Source organism: Mus pahari, chromosome 13, assembly GCF_900095145.1.
Source record: "Mus pahari chromosome 13, PAHARI_EIJ_v1.1, whole genome shotgun sequence".
NCBI lineage: Eukaryota > Metazoa > Chordata > Mammalia > Rodentia > Muridae > Mus > Mus pahari.
In genome coordinates, this window is record NC_034602.1 from 38077524 (window position 1) to 38103534 (window position 26011).

The window sequence follows — 26011 nt, forward strand, 5'->3', positions numbered from 1 at the left end:
CTCCAGAGGTTCCCATGGTCATTCAGTCCACGGGTTTAGGGTCAGCATAGCAATTATGCTGAACGCATACGATGGGATGCCTCTTCATCTGCGGTGAATCAGAGACAGGGAGCAGGGTGCTGGGATCACAGCATTTTCCTTGAAACCTTCCAACTTCTTTCTACGAGGTCCCACGTCCTAAGTGTTCCAACTCCTCCGTACAGCGCCACGAGCTGCTGATCAAAGCTTTAAAATAGGAGCCTTGGCAGTAGTGAGGGTGGGCTGCCAATGGGGACAATCAGACACTCTTCAAAGCAGTTTTTGTAATCACTGTACTTCTTGCCCTTACTAGATAATGAAGGATGGCAGATATACTACATTAAAGTATGCCACTTGAGCATCAATATTTTGCACCTAAAAGGCACTTGAATAGGACTAAATGCAAGAAGAGCCATCTTTGGGTCTCCCAAACCCCAAAGCAGGACGTCAAACCACCATGTAAACTACCGCTATCCCCAAATACTTTTACCCAAGGTTAGAAGTTAAGGAAGCTAGAAATTTGCACAAATGAACCTTATTTAGCTAATCCTTACATTCTTTTTGTTTCCCTTTAAACGGAGTTACTTTTTCATAACTATTTACTCTGTTCAATATAAGCACCTAGACCTGATCATTTTCAGGATCCTCATTTTTCTGTAAGGGCTCCCATGTATACGCAAACTTGTTAAATAAAATTGACATACTTCTGTTAATCTGCCTTATACCAACTTCTCAGGCTTCCCACGCGAGCGCGAGCAAACCGACACGCCCCTGAGCCCGCAGAAACCACGCCCACGACGCCGACCCGCAAGAACAGAAGCCCCGCCCCAAGGGCCTGCCGCCCTTCCCTAAGGCGCAGTAGCGGGTCTCCGCCCAGTTGCCGACAGCCCCGCCCCCAGGGGCCCGCCCTCTAGGCCCTGCAGCGGTCCGGCTTTCCAGGCGCGCGTCCGGCGACCCCGGAGGTCCCGCCTCCAGGCGCGCGCCCTGCCACGCGCCACGTGCTCCTTCTCTGGAGGGCGGCGCCGTGGGCCGAGCCGAGAAGATGTACTTGCTGCCCCTTCCGGCTGCCGCGCGAGTCGCGCTCCGTCGCCTGGGAGTGAGAGGTCTCTGGGATCGGGGTCTGTCCACCGCAGACATGACGAAGGTGAGTGGAGGCAGCTCGTTCTCGGGCGGCCGCGCGAACCCTGGCTGCGGGCCGCAGGGTGACCCGGCGTATCCAGGCCGGGATGTGTATGTAGGACGGACGCATCAAGTTGCAGAAATGAGCCGAACAGAAAAGTTCCCTGGGTTTGCAGGACACCAGCCTGGGCCCGGCTTGCGACGAGCGCGGCCGATGCTGTTTGCCGAGGGCGCGCGTCCTTTCTTCCTAACTGGACAGTGCTGGGTTCTGAAGGCTGAGCAGAACCGCTCACTCCACCTAACCAATCTTTACTGACTCCTCCATCTAACTGAGCTCCGAAAAGTTACACGCGCCTGCTTCGCCAATTTTTTTAGTCCTCGCAGAAACCCTAGAAAGGGACGGTGGCAGGGTTGTCCCAAAGCCTGCTAAGGTTCCAGAGTAGCCAGTCACAGGGCCTGGACCCCTCCCCCCGCCGAAGTGAAGTGGAAGGCCCTGGGGGGAAAAAACTGCTGGATTGGGTTTCTGTCCTTTTAGGGAAAAGGGTTTTATTGGGAGAGGTCATCGTGAAATTGGAAGAGGGTCTTCTCCACAGTCTGAGAAATTATGAAGGACACTCAGATGTGAAGGGTCTGAAAGGGTGTTGGCTCATCGGAGTACGTCATGCTTCCAGGACCTGGAGAGGGAGGAATGTTCCAGATGGAGCATGAACTCAGGTCGCCTGCACTTATCACAGATAGCAGAGGAGTTAGGCGGACACTTTTCCAGCCCTGGCCAGTAACAGTGGATAGTCTCAGCTTGGTCTCCTGGAGCCCCAGAATGAACAATCTTGGGAAAGCGAGAACCTAGCAGTTACCTTTGCCAAGGAAGCCCGTTTTCTTCAGTGGAAAGATGGGTCCAGAGTACCTGGGGTGTTTTTTGGAAAGGACCCAGACCAGAAGGAAGGCATGCGCACTGTCAAAGTTTAACTACGCAGGAGCTCGTGTGTCGGGGACTAGGTTTCCTTACCTGGCAAAGGAGAGGAAAGTGCTCCTTGAAGTGGCCGTAAGGGAGGCAGTATTTGAAAAGTCATGAATTGTCTCGTGAAGTCGAACGATGAGCAGTGATTTTACGTCCTTATTTCAGGTGTTTGGGGCGGGGAGCGTGTGATGAACGGAGATGTGGGGCCACACCATTAGGCGCTTGGCAGAGGGCCCTGCTTCTGCCCTCTCTGCGAAGTCACACACTTTCCCCGATTGACAGGGTACTTACTAAACAATGTGGACATCCCTAACCTGAAATTTGAAGCACTCCAAAATCCGAGTCTTCACTAGAGACTTCTGAATGTCTGTAGGAAGTCCTGCTGCTAACCCGTGAGTGGGCAGAGTCAAAACACAAGTATTTCAAACGACCGAACCCTGAGACAGTGGATCTGAAACAAGTGATTTTCAGGTTTAGGGTTGGCCCAAGATGTCTCACCTAACCCAGTTCTGGTCTTGTCTTGGTAGGGATTTCAGCTGCTGGGGGGGGAGGGGGGGGGCTGCTGCTCTGCTCTTAGCCTCTCAGGGAAAGACAGTTTTAATGGGATTGGTTGCCCCCTTCTGCATCTGGACAGCCAGTGCCCTCTGAGGGATGTACTCTGATTGTATTTATCTTTCTTGATTTTTTTTTTTTCAGGGCCTTGTTTTAGGAATTTATTCCAAAGACAAAGATGATGACTTGCCGCAGTTTACAAGTGCAGGAGAGAGTTTCAATAAGTTGGTGTCTGGAAAGCTGAGGGAAATGTTGAACATGTAAGTGTTACTATAATTGGGGTTCCTTTTTGTTTGTGTGTATGTTTTGCATTGTGAGACAGGGTCTCGCTGTGTAGTTCTGGCTTTCCTGGAACTATGTAGATCAGGCTGGCCAGCTTCAAACTCATAGACTTGCACCTGCCTCATTCCCTGGAGTGCTGGGATTAAAAGTATTTGCCATGAAACAGGGTGGGGTTGTAGTTCTTAAAGGCCCCAAGATTTAAAGAGATTATTCTCCTTGTGTCAGATAAACTTAATGGAGCCCTGACCAGCAGGTTCTCTGGAAATGAAAGTAAGCTGGACTGTTTGAGTGTGGATGGGTCTGCAGTTCTGGGAAGTCAGATGGTTTCTAGCCAGTCACGAACCTATTGTGAAGGATTGACAGGGATCCAGAAAGGAATAGATTTCCTCAGCCCACTCCCTAGGCCCCGGTTCACAATTCCTACTCTCCTGCCTGACATCAGCCTCCAAATGTGCTTTAACTGAGTAATTTAAAAACAGTCAAGGTCCTGCCCTTTTATTTTACCGCTGGACTTTGAAGGCTTTTCAAATGTTAAAGTACGAGCGGATCATATAATTAGCAAGAGTACAGCCTGAAATTCAGTCTGGAGAGGGCCTGGGATCTGACCTCTCTCTCCTAGATTAGCAGGGTCCTAGAGGAAGTAGGAAGACTTTAATCTGCTGACCACGTTTGGAAGAAATAGAGAGAACAGCATACGCCCCTTTAACAACCTGTTACTCAGTGTCTTAGTCAGGGTTTCTATTCCTGCACAAACATCATGACCAAGAAGCAAGTTGGAGAGGAAAGGGTTTATTCAGCTTACACTTCCATACTGCTGTTCATCACCAAAGGGAGTCGGCAGGTCAGAAAGCAGGAGCTGATGCAGAAGCCATGGAGAGATGTTCTTTACTGACTTGCTTCCCCTGGCTTGCTCAGCCTGCTCTCTTATAGAACCCAAGGCTACCAACCCAGAGATGGCACCACCCATAAGGGAACCTCCCCCCCCTTTGAGCACTAATTGAGAAAATGCCTCTCAGCTTGCCAAGTCCTGGTGTTACAAGCATGAGCAACCACACCTGGCTTCTCTGTTTTGAAACTGGTGTTCCTATTCCCTCTAGCCTGGATGTTGGCTTGGTACCTCTTGAGGTGAAAGTGCTGCATCTGAGGAGTCTAGCCTGTATCCACTGTGTAAAGCCATCAGTGGAGCCCAGGATAGAAGCAGTCACCAAGAGTGCCCGCTGAAGCTTAGGTCCCTCACCTAGAGAGCAACAGACCAATGTTTGAAACAACTGTCTCCTCTTCCTTTAGATCTGGACCTCCTCTCAAGGCAGGCAAAACCAGAACCTTCTACGGTCTGCATCAGGTATGAAGTGAAGGGCGTGCAGGTCTGGTGAATCCATATTGAGACCTTCCGTGTGCCCATTACTGTGGGTGCAGTTTGGCTAGCACTTTTGTGCCTCCGTTAAGCAAAAGCACCCCTTATGGTCAGAAAGGAGAATGGCTGTCTCTCTGGCTTGTACTCCTCAGTGTGGAGGGGAGGCACCACCTCACACAGAGTAACTTGGAGGGTTACCTCACTCTGCCTCTCACATCTGTTGTACTTACCAACTCCTGTTTGCTAACCTAGAGTGGCTCTCTGTCAGCTCTGTCTCTCTCTATCATAAATTTCTGGAGGAGCTGTTTTAAAAATTCACAGTGGTTGACTTGGTGTGTTTGTGGACCAGGACTTCCCCAGTGTGGTGGTGGTCGGCCTTGGCAAGCGATCGGCTGGAGTTGATGACCAGGAAAACTGGCACGAAGGCAAAGAAAACATCAGAGCTGCTGTTGCAGGTTTGCTTGCTTGTTATGTTTAATAGCCAAAGGTTCTCGAGGGCTCTTCACTGCCATTTGTCCGTTCACTGCCATTTGTCCGTTCACTGCCACCAGCCTTACCCTGCTCCCGCGCAGCGACTCGGCAAGTTCAGTTATAGAGATGTGTCTGACCTTACCTAGGTACAGAGGCTAGCTTGTGACGTTGCCATTTTAGTATGTTCTGCTTTCTGATGGGAGATTTGCTTCCATTTCTTCAGAAGTTGTGATGTGTAGAGTTTTCCATTTTGTAATGCAACCACAGTGTTGCCCGACTTTAGATAAAACAGAACCATTATATTTACAAATTAGAGAAAAGAGGAACAGAGCGTGGAATACTTATTCATTGTTAGTAAAAGACGAGGGCCTGTCCCAGTTGGCTTGATAGGTGGGTTGGGGGAAATGAGGCTGATGTCATTGAGCCACTGTGTTGCTTAGCAGCAGGGAGAGCCTTTCCCACAGGACAACTGCCCCAAATGCAGTTGGAGAAGCACTCGGAGGCAACAGTAATTTGCTTGACTAATCCTTGGCCTGGGTATTATCATAAATGCTTACTAAGTTTACTTTCAGAGTTAAGTAGCCATGCCTAACTTTTATTTGAGCGTTTTTATTGACACAACTTTAATAAATGCTGTTGATGATGGCTTTTGCTTGGTTGCTTGGCTATAACCTCAACGCTATCATTTCTTGGTCTCCTTACTCTGGCAGCTCCCAGTGATTGGGAAGCTTTGTCAGAAAATGCTCGCACTTCTGAAATGCGCATGGTACTATCTGCCTCTTACTGATGGTCTCTCCCCTTGAGAGGTTCTGTTCCCTTGACCTCTGTACTCAGCTCGGCTTGTGAGGCACATACCATCCACACTTTATAGAAGGGGAAATGAAAGTTTGTTCCCCTGGCACACCACCATGTGCCTCTGCTTTGTACTGACTCGGTCGGTTTTCTGCTTCTCCTGTCTGAAGCGGGATGCAGGCAGGTCCAAGACCTGGAGCTGCCGTCGGTGGAGGTGGATCCCTGTGGAGATGCACAAGCTGCTGCAGAAGGAGCTGTGCTTGGTCTCTATGAGTACGATGACCTGAAGCAGAAGAAGAAGGTGGCTGTGTCGGCGAAGCTGCATGGAAGGTGATGGGAGGAAACTGGGGTGTGGGTGGCACTGGCAGGCAAGCATCCTGACAGCATGCTTTGGAGACGAGCTGCCTGCTCTTCAGCGTCCAGCAGTGCCTTGTGGCTTGTGTGTATCCTGCTTACTGTCTCAGCCCTCTTTACAGTGTGACAATTGTCCCCAAGCTCCGCTCCTGGCATTTGTCATGTGTGTGAGTCCTCTGTGGCTCCTGAGAATCTTCTGTACTTGCTGGTCACTAAGGAGCATTCCTTACAGTGTTAACTTTTCCCAGAAGGCGGGATGACTTGACAGAATATCCTAATGAGCTTTAATCCACATACTGCCCATTGAACTCACACCTGCTGACATGCTAAACATTAGACCTGTGTGGACGAGAGCCTCCATCTTTGCCTTGGTGGTCCATGGCGGGAGATGCCTTCAGAAGGTGACTGACCACCTATTACTGCAGCCCTATTCCAGTCTTAAAGGGACTGGTCTGTGCTGTCAGGGACAGACAGTGAGAGATCTTCAGTTCCAGGCGCTGTGATGCCAGTAGGTTGCTCTTGGCATAGAGTGGTGCTTGGTATCTGTTAAAGAGTGTTTGGGAATGAAGGTTCTGTAGAAAGTCACCCACATTTCAGTCCTGTCTCTATCACTTACCTGTGGAAACCTTAGTTAAGTGACCTAAATCTATATTCCTTCCTTTCTTTTTATTTTGGATTTATTTATTTTATCTATATGAGTACACTGTAATTGTCTTCAGACACACCAGAAGAGGACATGGGATCCCATTAGAGATGGTTGCGAGCCACCATGTGGTTGCTGGGAATTGAACTCAGGACCTCTGCAAGAGCAGTCAGTGCTCTTAACCACTAAGCCATCTCTCCAGTCTTTTTTTTCTTTTTTTGTATAGGAGAGTTGTAATCCTGGTGTAGAGTTTTGAGTTTTAAGAGAGAGTCTCATTATATAGCCTTAGATTAGTCTTGAACTCACAATCTTGCTGCCTTGGCCTCTGCAGTGCAGTGAGTACAGGCATGTACCATCATTCCTGGTTGATCTCATAGTTTGTATGATAAGCCAAAGACAAAATGTGTCAGGTGAGTGGCACGTGGTGACTGCTCTGAGATGCCAGCTATTATTTTGTCTGTCTCCGTGTCGCCCATATTAACTGCTATCAAAGTGCTAGGATCATACAACATGCACCTTTGTGTGTTCTCTTCTAAAGCTAGTCCTTGCTGTCTAGTGGGTTGGGATTTAGAGCCTTGGTTAGGCACTGTAAGGTGGCAGAGCCTCCAACTTCTCATCTGAATGTTTGCTCCTTGCTGACGTCACAGTGAGTACTTGGGGTGGTCATCTCAACAGTGGACTGGACCTATCAGACCACACACACACACACACACACACACACACACACACACACAGAATACCAGGGGTCTCTCTTCTTGTTTTTTTGACACAAGGTTTCTTTGTGTAGCCCTTGCTATCCTGTATCTTGCTCTATAAACCAGACTGGTCTCAAGCTCAGAGAGATCTTCCTGCCTCTGCCTCCCAAGTGCTGGGATTAAAGGCATGTGCCACCATGGCCTGGCAAAGGGGGAAATTTGTGAAGTGGACTGCTTAACCAGATTTATCTTACTTCCTCAGTGGGGTGGGCCTGTTTTCTCACTCACAGGATGGGTCTAGGTCTTTGGCAATCATTTTTTGCTTGTAGTCTTAATTTTTTTTTTTTTTTTTTTTTTAAGATAAGTGCCTCACTTAGCAGCAGAAAGGTCAGTGTTCTTGAGGTTATTTGAGAGTAACTCTTTTCTTCCACAGCGGTGATCTCGAGGCCTGGGAGAAAGGGGTCCTCTTTGCTTCTGGACAGAACTTGGCCCGTCATCTGATGGAGTCTCCAGCCAATGAGATGACGCCAACCAGATTCGCTGAAATTATTGCAAAAAATCTCAAAAATGCCAGTAGTAAAACAGAGGTCCATATCAGGTAATTTATGACTATGTCGTGGACTCGTGGGACGTACAGCCAAAAGAACAGTGTGTGCTGTCTGGCTTTATATCAGTTTGATGCCAACTACAGTCACTTTGGAAGAAGGAATGTCAGTTGAGAAAAATCCCCTGTGGTTTATTTCCTTGATTGACAATTGACGTGGGAGGTCCCAGCTCACTGTGGGCAGTGCCACCTCTAAAGCAGTGGTCCTGGGTGCTGTAAGAAAGCAGGCTGAGCAAGCCATGAGGAGCAAGCCAGTAAATAGCACTCTTCCATGGCCTCTGTGTCAGCTCCTGCATCCAGACTCCTGTTTGATTGCCTGTCCTGACTTTCCTCAGTAATGACCATGTCCTAAAAAACTTCCCCACGTTGCTTTATAGCTGTGGTGTTTTATCTCATCAATAGAAACCCTGACCAACACAAGTCAAGATCCTAAAATTGAACTCTGTGTTCAGGGGAGTGAATTGAGCCCACTAGAAGCTCTACACAAAGTCAAATAGAGTTATATTTGAGGTTTGTTTTCCTCGCTGTCAAGAAAGTTTCATGATTTCATACTGTGTTGTGTGATTTTTTTTAAATCCATTTTATGGGTTAAAATGGAGACATAACTTTCATGTTTAAATCTCTTGAATAAAAATTTGGGAGTTGAATTCCTGGGTCAAAGGATAACTGGTTAACTTTTTTTTAAAAATTATTTTTATTTTGTATGTGTGGGTATTTAGCCTACATGTATGTCTATGTCATGTGTGAGTGCTTTGAAGCCAAGAAGACCAGAAGAAGGTGTTGGATCCCCAGAAACTGGACTTAAAACAGTTATGGGGCACTATATGGGAGCTAGGAATTGAACTTAAGCCCTTTGGAAGAGCAGCCAGTACTCTTTGTGAATCATCTCTCTAGTCCCTTGTTAGCATTTACAGAGCTTTCATGTTTTTATGTGTCGCCCTGTCTACGTTTCTGCTCATGATGCAGGTGAAGAGTGCAGTGTACTAACTGAGTGGGCACAGGGTGAGAACCCACCTGCCTCATGACCTTGGCTATACTGCATGGATACCTTGCCAGGCCTCCCGAGTGCTTGTCAACAGTTCTCACAGTCAGTTCCTCTAGTTTCCATTTCCCTTTCAAAAATTGTCTTCAGCCCACTACACGCCCAGTGAGCTTGGGAGCCCTGATCAAAATAAATGAGCAGACTCTTCTTTTGCTTCACTTTCAGGGTTGTTTCTCAAGGGATCTTTTCGTATAAGGGGATTCTTCAGCACTTCATTGTGATCAGAGTCCATGGTTTCTGTTTGTTCTTTTAGGACAGTCCCTATTTAGACAGTTTCTATGTGTTGAGGCTGTCAGTGTGTAGGCTCCATGGATGTGGCCTGTCTCAGAAGAGGAGATACCAGTGCCCTGCTCTGTCAGCCTGTAATGGAGGTGTTGCCAGATCAGGGATGGCATGAGTTTTGTAGGCAGGCATGCACAGTGATGGATCTTGCTGCAAAGGGCAGGACAGGCAGGAAAATGGGTCTGGGAAGCTGCTGCAGAAGCAGGAGGAGGGCTGTGAGGGAAAATGAATACCAGCAGATAAAGGTCACTTTAAATGGTGACAGACCAGGGGCTTCTGGTAAGGTGGTCAGCAGAGTCTTGGGAAAGCACAGAGCTATGGGTGAGCAGGGGAAAAAAGAGTTCAGAGAAGACAGCACGATGCCCAGGCGGCCTGTGACTCACACTGCTACACAGCTGCACCACACCCAATTCAGGGTAGGTAGAGCTGCTCCAAAGAAATAAGCTCTTCCAGAAGGCAAGGCAGCGGTGAAATACCAAGTACTAAGCTTGCATTCAGAAATGTGCACACGTTATAAGCTTGTCTTTTCTATGTGAGTTATGTTTCTGGTTTCCCTTTGAAATAAGGGGACAATTTTAGTGTAATAGTCTGACTAAATGGGCAGGCAAGTGCAGGAGTAGTCCTTGGATCTGGTTAGTGCTGGTCTTCTCTGGTAGTACAGACTTTGTTATTGTGGATAGAAATCAATACAGAACACTTCTTCCTTACCCTAGAAAGAACAACAATATGGTATCTGTGTTCTAGTTTGCACTAAGGTGGGGGTTCATGTTACCTGGACTGAGTCTGTGTTTATTATGAGAACTAAATAGTTTTCCTGTTCAGAGACATTTCAAATTGCACTTGGAACTATGAGAAATGGTGTGCTAATGTTGAAAAGACAAGCAAAGAAACCGGATATTTTATTCCTGTTGATGTAGGATAGCCTTGTTTTTGTTAGTTTTGTGTGTATGCCATTATTAGTAATACAAAAAGGAAGCTGAATGCCTTGACTTTAAATTCCCTTCTGTGGACTAAGAGCCTTGCTAATTTCATTTTCAAATTAAAACCAGAAATACTTGAGTATTGAACACTATTTATTACCTGAGCTTCTTTTAGTTGCCAAGTATAAGTTCTCTGAGTAGTTGTCTAATCCTTGGTAGAGGAGTGCCTGATGTCAGTTTACTGTTGACGTATCCCCAGAGTCAAGTCTTCCCCCTGCGAGTAGACAGAAGCAAATGCTAGGCTATGATCACTGCTGCCTTCAGCCCGTGTTTGTAGCCTGATGATGAGGATGGAGCTCAAGGTCTTGTGCATACTAAGGGTGTGCCCTACCACTGAGTGCACAGGGCCCTGTTCAACATTTGAATAACTTGCATGTTGTACATTTTTTAGCATACAGTTGAAAATTTTCTAAGTTGTTTTGGAATAAATGTAACAGTTCTCTCTTTTTTTTTTTCCTCTTTCTTCTCTGTAGACCCAAGTCCTGGATAGAGGAACAAGAAATGGGTTCGTTCCTAAGTGTAGCCAAGGGGTCTGAAGAACCACCAGTCTTCTTGGAAATCCACTACACAGGCAGCCCCAACGCAACCGAAGCCCCCCTGGTGTTTGTGGGAAAGGGCATTACCTTTGACAGGTACTTCCTCGGAGTGGCTGTGCTCTCTGGGTGAATGCCATGTAGGTAGAGTGTGATTCATAAGCACGGGATTTGATCGGGTCTTACACATTATAGTAAATGTACTGTGCTGGCGGCAGTGTTGAAATGCAATGTTTATATATGCCTAAAACAATTGGGAATTTTAATAACCATGCTCCTGATCTTAGCCCGGTGACCAACAACAGGGGAGGGAACCACGATTCAGAAGTTCTTTGTTCAGTCACACACCAAGTAGAGTCAGTGGGCTAGGAGATGGCTCAGTTAGTAAAGTGCTTGTCATGCCCACACACACGCAAGCGTGCACTTCTCACATACATACCTTCCTTCCCTGTGCCTGTTCTCCCTCAGTAGCCGTCTGCACCAGCTGGTGTCGGAGGAGCTGGTAACCTTTTCTGTCTGTGTTCTTGAGAGGAGTGTTCCGTGAGCTTGTCGGATTTCATGACCGTCAGGTTTCATGAGTTAGTTAATTCAAAGATTGATTAATTTATTTATTGCTGATGAGATAGTCTGTGTGGTATTGGTGTTAATGATCGAAAGCAGAAATGGATCATGGGTGGCTTGATAGTATATGATGATGTTTCTAATGGCACCTGGTCAGGCTTCATTCAAACAGAAATAAAAGGACCTCACTTATCCATATTTCTGGAATTATTTTCTATCTGTATAAAGGCTATAGAATTGAAGTAATTCAGATTGCAAGTTTAGAAACTTGACTTTCTTTGGCAGGTATGTGGTGCTTTTGTGTGGTGGTGGACTCTGGGTTTGTATGGCATTTGGGTTTGGTTTGAGACAATCTTGCTGTGTCACCAAATCTGGCCTCCAAGTCGAAATCGTGCCTCAGCCTCCTGAATTCTGGGATTTCTGGCACACACCACCACATGCATGGTGTTGTGTTTTATATTTTCATGTATTTGTTATGTGGGGTATGTATGCATATGGAGACCCAAGTGCCATAGCAGGCACATGGAAGTCAGAGGAATCACTTCTCTCCCTCCGCCATGTGGGTCAGGAGACTCAAACACAGGTTATCACACTTGGCAGCAGGCATCTTTGTCCCTACCCATCTCTGTTTTTAAGAAAGCAATTTGAGCTTTCAACATTGCCATTGTTAATGTTGCACACGGTTTTCCTTTATCTTACAGTGGCGGTATCTCCATCAAGGCTTCTGCAAATATGGACCTCATGAGGGCTGATATGGGAGGAGCAGCAACAATATGCTCGGCCATTGTGTCTGCAGCAAAGCTCAATTTGCCCATTAACATCATTGGTAAGGAGGGGAAGGTTTGCATCTCGTAGTGCTTCCAAACCTAGCCATATGGTAGAACCAAAACAGCCAACAGTTTCCTTCCTTCTGAGAAGACACTTTTAAGTAGCTTCTCATCAAGCAGAAGGTGATTGGCTGAAAGAGGTGTCTTCTGTCTCGAGGTGACGGAGTTAAATGTGTTGTGCTCAGCAGGCTGTAACTTGTGCTGACTTGTCTTACTTGGGCGAAAGTGGTTAGTATCAGGAGCACAGATGTCACATCTGTACCTTCCTCCAGCAAGGAAGCCTGACTGTGGAGTGGAGGGTGTCGTCTCGGCCTCATTTAACGCCTCATAGGACTCTGCTGCATTCGATGCCTGCTACAAATGCAGTTAGTACGAGGGTCTCCTGGCATCACAGATGCAAACTTCCAGAGGCAGTGCTGAGAGTTTAGAGCATCACTAATACCGAGACTCAGAGGAAGAGGGAGCTGGGTTTCATGCGTTGTGTGGGGAAACGATTGGTACTTTAAGTCTGTCTGACCTGAATCTCCCTTCCTGAGCCATTCCAGCATCATACATGGTCTTTCTGTTCTGTGATCAGTCCTTTTAAAAAAAAAAAAACAAAAACAAAAACTGTTATTAGAAATCAATATGCTGACATTCCAACATGTTTTTACCTCTGAGTACTTTTAACATGTCTAAGAAAATGACATTCTATGTAATGATAATACAATCACATTTCAAAAGAGATTGTCTAAGAAAGCCCATTTTGTATATACTTGGTATTTTTTAAGACTGTTTTTTTAAATTATATATGTTAGCATGTGGTTCTGGGTACATGTGAGTGCAGGTACCCATGGAGACCAGAGAGGGCGTTGGAGCCACTGGAGCTGGAGTCACAGGCTGGGTGCTGGGAACCAAATTCAGGTCCTCTAAAAGCATTGTACTCTCTTAGTCCTGAGCCATATCTCTAGCCCCCATATTTAGTTTTAAAATCTAGATCACCAGCAAAGGTGGCGTGTTGCATCTGTCTGTTACATTCCCTTACATTTCTTGCCAAGAGCGCCATTCCTTTCCCTTTCCTTCACGACACTGGGAGTGTGAGAGGTCTAGGCTGTTCTGTGGTTCTATAACCTGTGTTTTACTCCTTCTCGATTAGAATCAGTTAGGCAGTGCTACATGTGCTCCGCCTGACACAGCCTCAGCTGTGTCACTGGTAATACCACATTTTGTCACTTGTGAAAAGTGAAGCCTGTATCTGGTTCTGTGTGCTTTTGATGGCTCACCGGTAGCCTCCTGTCACAGAGGATGGCGTTTTTGGATCCTGTGTGTTTCATGTTCTTTACTATATCTTTCCAATAGGTTTGGCCCCTCTTTGTGAAAATATGCCTAGCGGCAAGGCCAACAAACCAGGAGATGTTGTCAGAGCCAGGAATGGGAAGACCATCCAGGTTTGTGAAGGGACAACACAATAGCTCCATGTGGCATTTCTCAGAACCCCACCTTGGCCACACAACTGCAGTGTAACATGGGTATAGGACCCCGGCTCCTCTTTGGGGCAGGGTGATAGTTTTAGTACAGTTAGTTTCTGATAGAGATTTTTAAGAGTCCTTTTTTCTTCCCTGTTGGATCTCCCACTAACTGTGCTGTACATTCTAATCCCGGATGTGTACCTGGCCTGCAGAGCACGCCACACCAGGAGAGCATGGGCTCTTAGAGGTGCTTGTGCCATGATGAACTTCTTTCTCTCTTTAGATGTTAAGTTAGAAAACACTGCCCTACGCTTGGGCTCTGTACTCTGGCATGTGTGGAGCACAAATGCACATGTACACACTGCTCAGGACCCTGTGTCTTTTGCTGAGGGAAGGGAATGGGATTAGAGAAGGTTACCAAGATTTTTAAGAGTTTTTGACCTTAGGGTTCAGACTGCCATGTAATTTTAACTTCCTTAAGCTCTTGGTTTTTGTTTGGTAAGAGAGGGAAGCTGAGGGAGCAGGCATGCTGCCCCTGGGCCCTGTCGCTCTTTGACCATCTCTTTCCAGTTTTCCTTGTTATCGTCTGCCATTCTAGTGGACCAGGCACTTCCCTGCTTATTTTCAGTGTGTGTGTGTCAGCAGCCAGGGCAGGGACTTACAAAGCTACCCTCTAGATTAGAAACGTTCCTGCTATAGCTAAAATGTGTCCTTTAACTGCCTCACAACAGGCTGACCTTTCCCACGTTGCACTCAAATGCTGTTGTGTCTGGGTTTCGCATCCACTCCTCGGTTGTCTGAGCCCCTCTGGTTTTATTTGTGCAGGTTGATAACACTGACGCCGAGGGGAGGCTCATCCTGGCCGATGCACTCTGTTATGCACACACCTTTAATCCCAAGGTCATCATCAATGCTGCCACCTTAACAGGTCAGACCATAGACTCCCTGTCTCTGAAACCTTACTTGGTGGGTACAGTGCACACACTGTGCTCTGGGCATTATTTTGCTGAAATTTGGTTTCCTTTACTCATATCTAAAGACCCTTCGCTAAAGGAACTCTCTGCAGTTATAAAAATGTTCTCAATATTAGTTCTATTGTTTTAAAGCATACCACAGTCACTTTATGACCGCCACAGTGCGTGTGTGGAGGTCAGAGGATGGCTCGTACTACTTGATTCCCTCCACCACGTGGGTGTCAAGCACTAAGCCATCTTTCTGGTTCTTCGGTGGTAACTCTGAACAGATGGGTCAACTCAGCTCATCCTGATTCAAAGAAAAAGAGAGGTGTTTTTTGTTATGACTCCCATCTAATACAAATCTGAAAAGATCAATACATTTCAAAATCAGTGGAATTTTTATATATGAATCATATCATATCTGATATCCAGACAATTTTTTAAACTTATAGTTCATACTGTAAAGAAATAAAGACATTTTGGGGATAGCAAGATCTTTGTTTAATGGACAAACAGTAGTGTGATAGGGCATGCAAGGAAAGCCCTTGCTTTGGGCCAGCTTTGGTGTAACCCCTGTTCACTAGCTGGGCAGCCGCAGGGAGTTTCTTGGCCTCCAGTGTCAGAACCTGAGTCCGGCTCTGCTTGCTTCACAGATGGTAAGGGTTGGGAAGAACTTCATGGAGCCTGTTGAAGGCCAGTATTCCTTGAAGGCCTTGACTTGGCTCTGTAGAGACTGCAGAGATTCCTGAGGGGTGAGATGGATGGTGATTTATTGCACAATCCCCAAACTCACAATCTTCCATCCAAAGATCTCTCCCTAGGAATTTATCTGTTCGTCTTTTAAGATAAAATTCAGATCATTTGTGTCTTGATTTTGATCTTTCCTGAGTCAAGGAAGCCTTTACTGGAGCAGAAGTGATTTCCTGTTCCTCTTGTGGGTGTAATAACAGTGCACCATGGTTTACTAAGAATTCCTTTTTATTTCTATTTTTTTGGAAGTCTGCCCTTTTTAAACTAATTTTTGTTTGTTTGTTTTTGTTTGTTTGTTTTGTTTTGTTTTTTGAGACAGGGTTTCTCTATATAGCCATGACTTACCTGGAACTCACTTTGTAGACCAGGCTGACCTCGAACTCAGAAATCCGCCTGCCTCAGCCTCCCGAGTGCTGGGATTAAAGGCGTGCGCCACCATGCCCGGCTAAACTAATTTTTTTTAAAGATTTATTTATTTATCATATGTAAGTACATCATTGCTGCCTTCAGAAATTCCAGAAGAGGGCGTCAGATCTCATTACAGATGGTTGTCAGCCACCATGTGGTTGCTGGGATTTGAACTCAGGACCTTCTGAAGAACAGTCAGTGCTCTTAACCACTGAGCCATCTCTCCAGCCCCTAAACTAATTTTTAAAGCTGGCATACAAAGATACAGTTTCATTTTGGCTGTTTTATAAATGTTTTGAATTGTGCATTATATTATTTCTGTGAGATTTGGTCTCCCTATTCATATCCTAAAAACTTAAAACTTGGAGAGGCTTCCATGGCAAGGTTGTACTGACCCTTGTCAGTAAGCATGCTTCTATATTGCAACTGGAACTGTGACTACAGCTGTAGAGTTTTAGAAAACACAGTAATTTATGAAATCCTCTTAAATCAAGCTATGACATTAAATACTTACGCTTATCATTTTCTATTCTTTTAAGTGAAAATACCACATATTGTTTGTAGCTAGTTTTTAATCCTTTTGTGAGAAATTTAAAAACTGATGGAAATATTTATTAGTTTAGTAGAAACTTTTGAGGAAAAATGAATATTATAGCAAGACCTAGCAACTTGAAAAATAAGGCATTAAATTGATTGGCTAAAATGTGACACACATATCCCACATAGATGCCTCATAGACCTCAAATGATTACTACTTGCTATAGTGTCCGATATATAATTGATAGCCAATGACAGCAGTCAGCATGCATTTAACTCCTGCTGGGCCAGGTCTGTGCTGGTGCCTGAACACAGAGGACGTAAGTTAGGCCCCACTATACGTCCTCTGTGCTTAACTGTTTAGAATTCTAGAAATAACTATCGAAAATAAATGATAATTACCTTGTATTGGGCTTGCCGATAATTGATATCATTTTCTTTTCTGCATTTTCCACAATAAACGGGAATTCTAGCTTTGAGAGACGTACCTAGCTACAGAAGTGACTATTTCTCAAGGTTATATATGTTTTATAACGAAGGACCATTACAAAACTTTGAGACCACAGTTGTGGTCTGAGCAGCAGGAGAGACTGGCCTGGAGAGACTGGCACTGACCTCGGAAACTGTGTCTTACAGGTGCCATGGACGTAGCCCTGGGGTCAGGTGCCACTGGAGTCTTTACCAATTCGTCCTGGCTGTGGAACAAACTATTAGAGGTAGGCTTAAGACCTACACCTACAAGTTACAGTGATGATAATTTTGGTGACCCTTGAATAATATGCTTATTCAAATCCTGTGTTGAAGTGATCTCTTCCTGTTGGGTTTCCTTTGAATTGAAAATTGGTCATAGCAAAAAACTTCATTCAGTGGCTTTGGGTTTTCTAAAGATATTTCTAAATTATGGGTGTGACGCCACTTCACTGTCCTTATAGATGCAGAATGGTATTAAAATAACTGACAGACTTCATGGCCAAGACTGAGAAGCTCTGAGGGGCAAAGGCCGTGAGGCCCACTCTGTGAAAGCACGCCCCTCTACTGAATGCATGCAGACTGAGCAGTGTAGACAGTCAGTGGGTCAGGGAGGAGGAGGAGTCCATTCTCAGCTCTGCTCTGTGCCTTCCCAGTCATCTTCCATCCTTGCCCCTGCTCCCATTACACACTACACTGCACTCACTGCTATTGGCTTTACCTGTCAATACCACACTTAGCCTAACCTAGCCTGTGTGTAGCCAGCAGGTGACAGTGATTTCTTGGTGACCCTAGTCCTTGCCTTCTGTCATCCTCTCTTCTGGCTGACTTATGTGGCTGTCCTGCTTCAGCTCCTTTGCTAGCTGTTGGCTTTGCCCTCCTCTTCGGACAGTGTTTAGTCCTTAGCCTGACACACATGTTCAACGTGCTCAAAGTCCTCATGATAGGCTTGTCTGTTCCATGCCTGTTAACAGCCGTGTCTCCAGTGCTCTGTGTGGCTGCTTGACAGCTCCATCTGGCGCTCATGTTCCCTTTCACAAGCAGTTAAGTCAGCTTACCATGGGAATAGATACATAATCCATGAATACATCCATGAGGTTTCATTAATGTCCTAAATTTATTTCTCACTTGACAGTGCTTCTCCCACGTCTCCTTCTATTTTGTGAAGCTCACTCTCAGCCTCTATAATAGCCAGGCTATCTCCTTGAAGGCTGAGCCAGGAACCTCTCCTGGCCTTCCATATTACCCAGCATCCCTCTATTATCATGGTACACACAATATTTGGGTTTTTTGAGTTATTTACTTTCCTAGCAAAAATGATGTGTTCACAGGCATAGTTTAAGTCAACAATCAGCAGCCCATAGTCTGCTTTTCCCAGAGGTAGCTAATGCCTCTCACATACTTATTTCCCTAAAATGGGTGGTGCTTTTGGACGTTTTGCTCTAAAGCTTCTTGTGAAAATGAATATACCAGCCTTGCTTATCTGGTTTGAGCCTAAACCTTTGATGGCATAGATGTTAACACTGCAGCTCAGTCAATAGTGCTAGAAAGCTCGGTATCAGCAAATGAAGGGGGAGTTAAGAAGTGCACAGATGATGTCTTCTTTCCCAGGACTTGCTGTTCAGTGATGGAAGTCTAGCATGCCTGTCTCCAGCAGACCAAGGTGACCACACCCTTCCTGGTCTCTCACCCTAGTTAAACTCTCAGAGCCTAGAAGTTCCAACTAGGAATTTACTCAATGTCCTATTTCCTAATTCTGTGATAAATCTTTTGTGACCTAAAGCAATCTCAGACATCTCTCCCACACTTGCTTTGTAGTAGCAGGCTAGAACGGCTCTTCCTTTGTGTATCAGACTGTAGAGTTCCTCTGAAAGTACTCTCACTGTCACACTTTCCTTCAGGCCAGCGTGGAGACTGGGGACCGAGTCTGGAGGATGCCCCTCTTTGAGCATTATACAAGACAAGTCGTAGATTGCCAGCTTGCTGATGTCAACAATCTTGGAAAATACAGGTATGTGAAAAGATCCAAGTTTCTCTTTCCAAGCATTCTTGGTTCCCAAACTACCCTTTATTGTCTTTCTCCCTACAGAAGATTTTAAAACTAACCAACTTCCTTTCAATGTAGTACTTCTAAGCTTACTGGTGTTACATTTTTCTCTCATGGGTTCTCTTAATGTTAGAAATTTTCAAATCTAAAGCTTATTTTAAGAAAGTAAGAAAAAGTGATGGAAGTCGGGCGTGGTGGCACATGCCTTTAATCCCAGCACTCAGGAGGCAGAGACAAGCGGATTTCTGAGTTCGAGGCCAGCCTGGTCTACAAAGTGAGTTCCAGGACAGCCAGGACTATACAGAGAAACCCTGTCCCCCAAAAAAAAACCAAAAAGAAAAAAAAAGTGATGGAAACTATAGGAATCCATTACACAGAAAAAGAGGGCTAGAATTTGTCATTCGTCCCATAAAGCCATATCTAAAAATATATATTCTGGAAGTGATTTCTGGTTAATTTTTTAATAGATTACATAATACATGAGATTAACTTTTCCCTGTTCGTAGTAGATAGAATCTAGCTAGCACAAATGTAATATTTTTAGAAGTCATTTATCGTGTGTGGAGTGATGGATGTGCCATGGTCCTGTGACATGTGTGTAGAAGTTAGAGGACAGCTTGGTGGACTGGGTGCTCTCCTTCTGCATGCATGTGCATATGTGTTCCAGAGACAGAGCTCAGGCTGTGAGGCTTGTAAAAGAAGCATACAATCCCTGCTGTCCCACTGGCTCTGAATGTAACTTCTTAATGACATGTTAGTGCACTCCGACATAAGGAAAAGTGACCTTGTTTTGCCTTTCTCTTCAGATCTGCAGGTGCATGTACAGCTGCTGCATTCCTGCGAGAGTTTGTGACGCACACAAAGTGGGCACACTTAGACATAGCAGGAGTGATGACCAACAAAGATGAGATTCCCTACCTGCGGAAGGGGATGAGTGGGCGGCCCACGAGGACTCTGATTGAGTTCTTACTTCGCTTCAGTAAAGACAGTTCTTAGTTCACTCACAAATTCTCCATCTGTCTTGAATTGGATATTTGACCTTCAAAATATTTTTGAATGAATGAAAATCTTTTAAAGACAAAAATGAATGTTGTTCTTTTTTATCTTAATTTTTGGAATATTTTAATGTGCTTGAATCATGGAAATCTAAATGATATATGAGTTAATATAGGTCCTTTAAACTATTAAAACATCTTGTAATAATATGCATTCTCAAACCATATTTACTATTTTTACAAGACAGGGAAAATCTAAGTCCATAAAAATGGACAAAGGGAGCCAGGCGCGGTGGTGTACAACTTTTATCCCAGCAGTTGGGAGGCAGAGGCAGCTGGATTTCTGAATTTGAGACCATCGTGGTCTATAAAGTGAATTCCAGGATAGCCATGGCTATACAGAGAAACCCTGTCTTGGAAAAGAAAAAAAAAATGTACACCACCAAAAATGTACAAAGGAAGATATAATTAATGACTTTGTTACATTTTCCAAGTTTTGATTCTTAAGGTAGATTGTTTAAGTGTTCATATAACTTTCAGAATCCAGATCCAATGCAGTAAATAAATTAATATTTCCTTCTGATAGTTGTTTGTTCACTGTGATTCAGTTCTGTGAAGGGTCATCCTTTAAGAGACATCTGAGATTGAATCAGCCATATCTGGTTCTTGGTCACTGACAGAGGAGCACACCAGGTCTTAGCACTGGGGTGTATGCAAATGCTCTGCAAATGTGCAAATGTTCCAAAAGGATATCCTGTGCATAGAGATGATTGTCAGCAAGCCTCATAGTGCTGTGCCCCATAACTGCTGTCTGCTGCCCAAGGCACTGCACCTCGGGTTGGTTTTGAGGACACACACACACACACACATACACACACACACACACGATGGCGTGTGATCTCTCACAAGCTCCTTTTCCTAACTTGTTCCTTTTCTTCACTTCTGCTAGAAGCCTGGATTCAGCAGTTAACCTGGGAGAGCTGGGTGTGTTCCTTCCCACTTTGTTCACGTAAGGCCTCAGTGTTGGCCTCATTATTCACAAGCTTCGCACCTTGTCCTTTGGCAACATAGCCAGAGGCAGACACTTGTGAGGAGAGAGACTGGCTGGCAGAATGCCTGAAGAGGCTGACAGTTCCCACTGCAAAGTGTTACCTTTTAAGTTATAAATACAGGACTTTTCCTCTCTCTGAGCTGGGGGGCTAGGATCTCTGTCCCTGATGGCACTTGTAGCAGGTGTCTCTTTGGGGTGGTTAGAGCCCATGGCAGCTGCTTTTGAGTAGATGCTTCTTTTCTCTGTAGGTTTGCCCTTCAGCTTTAATTCATCTAGCTTAGTTCTCAGTCTCGTAGTCACAAGCTGCTGGTGTCTCATTTGCAGTTTCCGCTCAATATACAGAGTCTGCTGGTTCTGAAATATGCTTTTGTCCTCTGCGTGGGTGATTTGCCTTTTGTGTGTTCCTTTTCTTTGTCAAGCTTTAGGTGAAGTAAATCCTACTGAGTCTGTCCCATGCCTTTGTGTCTCCCTGCCCAGGTCACTGGTCTTGCCTGTAACCATGAGTGGATAACTATTTTCCTAATAGTTATCTGCAAGTGAGTGCAGATGTCTGCAGAGGCCAGGGGAGGGTGCAGTTACAGGTGGCTGTGAGCCATCTAGTATGGGTGCTGGGATGTGAACTCGTCCTTCTAGAAATGTAGGGCATGCTCTTAATCATTAAGCCATCTCTCTAGCCAGTGGATAACTAGCTTTAAAAGTTACATTGTGTTACTCTTAAATTAGTCTCTATCTGGGCTATAGAGCTGACTATGCTGCACATTACTATAGTGTAAACCACTACAGAGAAGTTGTCTCACAGTAATCATCCCAAGACTGGGCTCTCCTGTTTTATGAGTGAAGAAACAAGAGTTAGCAAAACAAGAAGTCAATGCTTTATGCTCTGGATACATCCACAAGAAATAATTGTTGTGTTTTTTTGTCAACTTACATCATGGTTAGACTAACTGGGTATTAGATTTGCAAAAAAAAAAAAAACAAAACAAAACAAAAACAAAAAACCCACACACACACACACAAAAGGAAAAAATTATGTCACGAAGTGTCACTACTCTAGAGGCAGTAGAGCTTGGGAGACTAGAGAATGAGGCTGACTGAAGTCTCAAGCGGTAGCTAGCAAACTTTATTCTGAGCCTCAGACAATTTATACTGAGGGTTAACGGGAGTCATATGAGTGAAGTCTCATGAGTTCAAGCTGCAAATGATCACAAGGACAAGCCACGTGTCCACAGGAATGTAAAGGATAGTTTAAACATTACATTAACAACAGCAAGCAATAAGTAATTGGCAGTAAATTCTCTCCTATCCACTGGACTAGGGAGGGGCATGGAAACGCATCTCCAAGAGAAACAAACTCCCTGTTTTAAACTGAGGTCACAAGACTCTAGTTTTCTTGGAGTGCTCTCACAAGCACAGAATTCTCACATGAATCCATTCCTGGATCATGTTCTGACAACTAATTAATTTGTTGTTGTCTTGGAAGAGTTGTGATTTCCATACACAGGTTAAAGAGCTGGCTTTTGGGTGCCAGGGGCAGGCTGAAGAAATCCTTCAGGTCGAGCCCAGTGTGTGGTGTGCTCAGGGTGGAGAGGCTGCTCGGCAGGGTGGAAGGGTTTGGAAGGGGGGGGGGGCGCGCAGGGGTGTGTGAATATCCTTTATCTACTTAGTAACCTCTCAAGTCCTGCACGGGTCAGTAGTCACAGGAATGAGGCTTTTTGAGTGGAAGGATGTAGGTGTTTCATGTTTGTTGACAGGGATCAGGCTCCCAGCTTCCTAGAGTGGGTGTTTTGTGGGGTTATCCCCAGTGGGTCTCTCTTGGCATTGGATATTGTCTGATGTGGACTGGGAGAGCCCCAACCTTTATTTGAATTGTGATTGGGGCCCTCTGATGGGCTAGTCTAATTGGATTTCTGTCAGGAAACTCTGGAGCAATGGGCTTGGTAAGGGCATTGGCTGAGGGAACAACTTGAATTCTTCTAGAGCCAGGTCAACACATAAATAGGGCCATCCTTATGCAGCACTTCCACGCCCTCTGGGCCAGAATGGGTTTGGGCTCCCATTTTGGTGAGGAGATCTCTCCCCAGCAGAGGGATAATCACAAAAGAATGAGTTGCCAGTCCCACTCCCAAGTTTACCTTTCTTCTGGTTGTCCATGGATAGGGCTTAGCGCCCGTTTTCCTTTGTACCCATGTTTGTCAATCTGGCAGTAGCCCCAGTGGTCGTTTTTAAATGCAATGTTGTACATCCGTGTCCACCAGAAAATCTATTTGTTTCCTCTTCACCTTCAGGGTTACCCAGGGCACATGGAACTGGGTTGAGCCCTGCCACCTTAGTCACTGATTTCTGCTTATTCCAGGACTTTGGGTCTTCTGTTGGAGCATTTATTTTCCTAGTGGCCCATTTCTTTGCAGTAGGCACATTTGTCTTTCTTCAGTGTCACTTGGGCCTGGGATCCGCTACCAGCTGTACCTTGCTTACCTTTTTTCTGAGTCATGTCTCTCAGTCCCCTGTTGTCCTTGTGGTCTTGGTTGGCAGCAGCTAATATTATTTTGGTCAGTCCTCCATTTTGTCACTCCTCGGGGATTTTCTTATTGCAGACTTTTTCTGCTATAGCTACCAGCTCTGACTACTGTCTGCCTTTAAACCCCTCCAAGTGTTGGAGTTCTCGCTGAGTGTCAGGGACTGTCTGGTTAACAAAAGCCACATTCACAGCGGATTGGCTTTTCTCTAGCTTTAGGATCAAAAAGGGGGTATATGTTCTGTAGGCCTCTATGTGTCTTTCTAGAATCCTCCCAGGGCTCTCATCCTTTCCTTTGGTAACCTGGCTTACCTTGGGTAATTATGTAGACCACCTGGCAGCGTCTGGAAGCACCCCATTAGAATCTGGTGGTAGTCCCAATGTTTCTCCTTACCTCCATCAGGGTTAGACTCCAAGTCAGGTTGAATCAAGGGAAAGGCTGCATCAATATCAGCCTGAACTTGAATGGGGATCCTGTTTGCCCCAGAACCAATTTCTGGGGAGCAGCCACAATCCTTTCCCTCTCTTCTGTGGTGAAGAGGATCTGAAGCAGTTACTGATAGTCGCCCAGGTGGACCAGTGAGTCAGCATGACTGAGTCTAGAAGAGCTGATGGTCTTTCTGAAAATGGTGGTGGAGGGGGTTGCATCTTCCCGTTATACAGGTCATTACTGGCAAAAGGCAAATAGGTCATAAACTGTCTCTCCAGGGGATCTAGGGGTCCTATGGCCTGAGGGGCAGGGTGGTGGTCTGGTCAGCCTAAAGAGAAGAGCCACCTCTCTGGGGTATGGGATAGAGAACAGGAGGAAGTAAGGTTGCCCCCCAGGGTGCGGCCAGTAACAAAACGTTCCATCCAAACAGGGGGTCTTTCCACTAAATACTGCCATGTGGTGATACAAGGCACCCAGTCTGGGTGACCGAAAGCTTCATAAACTACAGCTTTTACCTGCTTAATGATGGGGAGATGGAAGGTCATCTCCTTGGAACAGCCAACTTAAAGATGGGCTATTTATTCCTTCAAAAGGTGATGGGATTGTTGGAATGGACAACCAGCCCTGAATCCTCCCCAACCTGGCAGAAATTGCTAAAATGGCCCAGAATGGCTACAGGCAACATCCTGAACTGCTAACTTTATAGCCTATCATGGCATCAGCCTGGCTCAGGCCCATTTACTCCTTTCAGCATGATGATGTCTATCCATAATCTCAGCACTCGGGGGGTAGAGGCAAGACTGCTAGATTCAGGTCTGCCTGGGCTGCAGAGTGAGGCCCTATCTCAAGAAACAAACAAACCAAGTCAGAGGGGAGAACACAGCAGTTGGACTTTGTCGGGGGGAGGGGGCAGGGGAGAGAACCTTATACAAGAATTTTTGTGGCAGCTTTATTTGTGATAGCCCCAAATTAGATACAACCCAAATGTTCTCCAATGGATAAATGGTTAAACAAACCATTATTATCATAGGATATGACTCTGCCGTGAAATGGAACATACTACTAATACATGCAACTTAGATGAGCCTTGGGGCAAAACACACGAACACCACCAGTTAATCTTAAAATGCCTTGTTAACTCAGTGACTGAGCACTGCTAAACCTCTTCTGCCACTGCAGGCATAATTGGATAGAGTAGCCATTGGCCACTCAAAAAACCAAAAACTCGGGCTGGTGAGATGGCTAAGTGGGTAAGAGCACCCAACTGCTCTTCCGAAGGTCCAGAGTTCAAATCCCAGCAACCACATGGTGGTTCACAACCATCTGTAACAAGATCTGATGCCCTCTTCTGGAGTGTCTGAAGACAGCTACAGTGTACTTACATATAATAAATAAATAAATCTTAAAAAAACAAAAACTCATGTGGCTGGTTGGCGTTATCTCCTACAACTACTCCCAGCTTCTTTCCCTGCTCTCCTGATTCTGCCTGTATCTGCCTTTGCAACTCTAAGTGCACCCCCCATTCTCAGTCATTGGTCATCGGAGTCTTTATTGATGGATCAAGAACCAACTGAGGAACAGGACCTTAGCATCAGAACCAATGCTTAAATCAGGAGACCAAACCTAAGTTTCTATTTCCCAGGATCAGGCAAGTCAGCTACTAGAACACCTGAAGGCTTATGTATGCACATCAACATAGGAAGGCCAAGTGCTTTTGTGAGGATAGAAATAACAACAGCTAACAACTCTCACAAGACAACCTGTTAGTTTAGGCAACAGTTTTGCATCTGTTGAGGCTGCAGATGGCTGTAAAAATAACTTTTATTCACCCGATGAAACTTGTCTCAAAGGCTTACTGCCTCCATCTGCTAACCTAAGCCTAGTCCTAGAAGCTTCTAGCCTCCATACAATCTTACCTAGGCCTTGAGTGTTTTTAGCCTCTGAGACATGCTGCTGTATAGGGTCACCCTTTCTAGCTCTTTCTAAGTTCCGTTGGCTGGTTCAACTCAGCTGTTCTGGCTCAAATTCATCTCCAGAATGACTGATTCATTCAGGCTTCTCTCTCAGCCTCTCCTGAATTGTTCTGCTAATACTAACTTTAGCAATCCTTTCAATTCTTCTGGTTCCTTTTCATTCTCTGGCTCACTGTGTCTTCACCTGCGTCTGCCTAGACTGTTCTCTCTCCACTCTGTGTAAAACTCTCCTGGTAAACGCTCTCTCTCTCTCTCTCTCTCTCTCTCTCTCTCTCTCTCTCTCTCTCTCCACTACTCTCTTTTTTATTATTATTAGATATTTTCTTTATTTACATTTCAAATGCTATCCTGAAAGTTCCCTATACC

At 45.3% G+C, this 26011-nt stretch overlaps 1 protein-coding gene across 1 annotated transcript; it reads left to right on the forward strand.

Moving 5' to 3' along the window:
- The first annotated feature begins 979 nt into the window (after positions 1-979).
- Positions 980-20257, forward strand: Lap3 (leucine aminopeptidase 3). The gene is made up of 13 exons (XM_021210291.2): positions 980-1162; positions 2792-2907; positions 4217-4271; positions 4633-4738; positions 5717-5876; positions 7672-7836; positions 10620-10778; positions 11942-12066; positions 13406-13494; positions 14341-14443; positions 16803-16882; positions 18536-18645; positions 19488-20257. The coding sequence occupies exons 1-13, from the start codon at positions 1061-1063 to the stop codon at positions 19675-19677; spliced, it is 1560 nt and encodes a 519-aa protein (XP_021065950.1). The 5' UTR covers positions 980-1060; the 3' UTR covers positions 19678-20257.
- Positions 20258-26011: the final 5754 nt, after the last annotated feature.

What these genes read in the sequence shown, in the direction of transcription:
- Lap3 (XM_021210291.2), top strand. Translation starts at nt 1,061, where the DNA reads ATGTACTTGCTGCCCCTTCCGGCTGCCGCGCGAGTCGCGCTCCGTCGC. An exon ending in CCTTCTACGGTCTGCATCAG is followed by an intron (nt 4,272 to 4,632) that starts GTATGAAGTGAA and finishes TTTGTGGACCAG; the next exon opens with GACTTCCCCAGTGTGGTGGT. An exon ending in AAGGGCATTACCTTTGACAG is followed by an intron (nt 10,779 to 11,941) that starts GTACTTCCTCGG and finishes TTTATCTTACAG; the next exon opens with TGGCGGTATCTCCATCAAGG.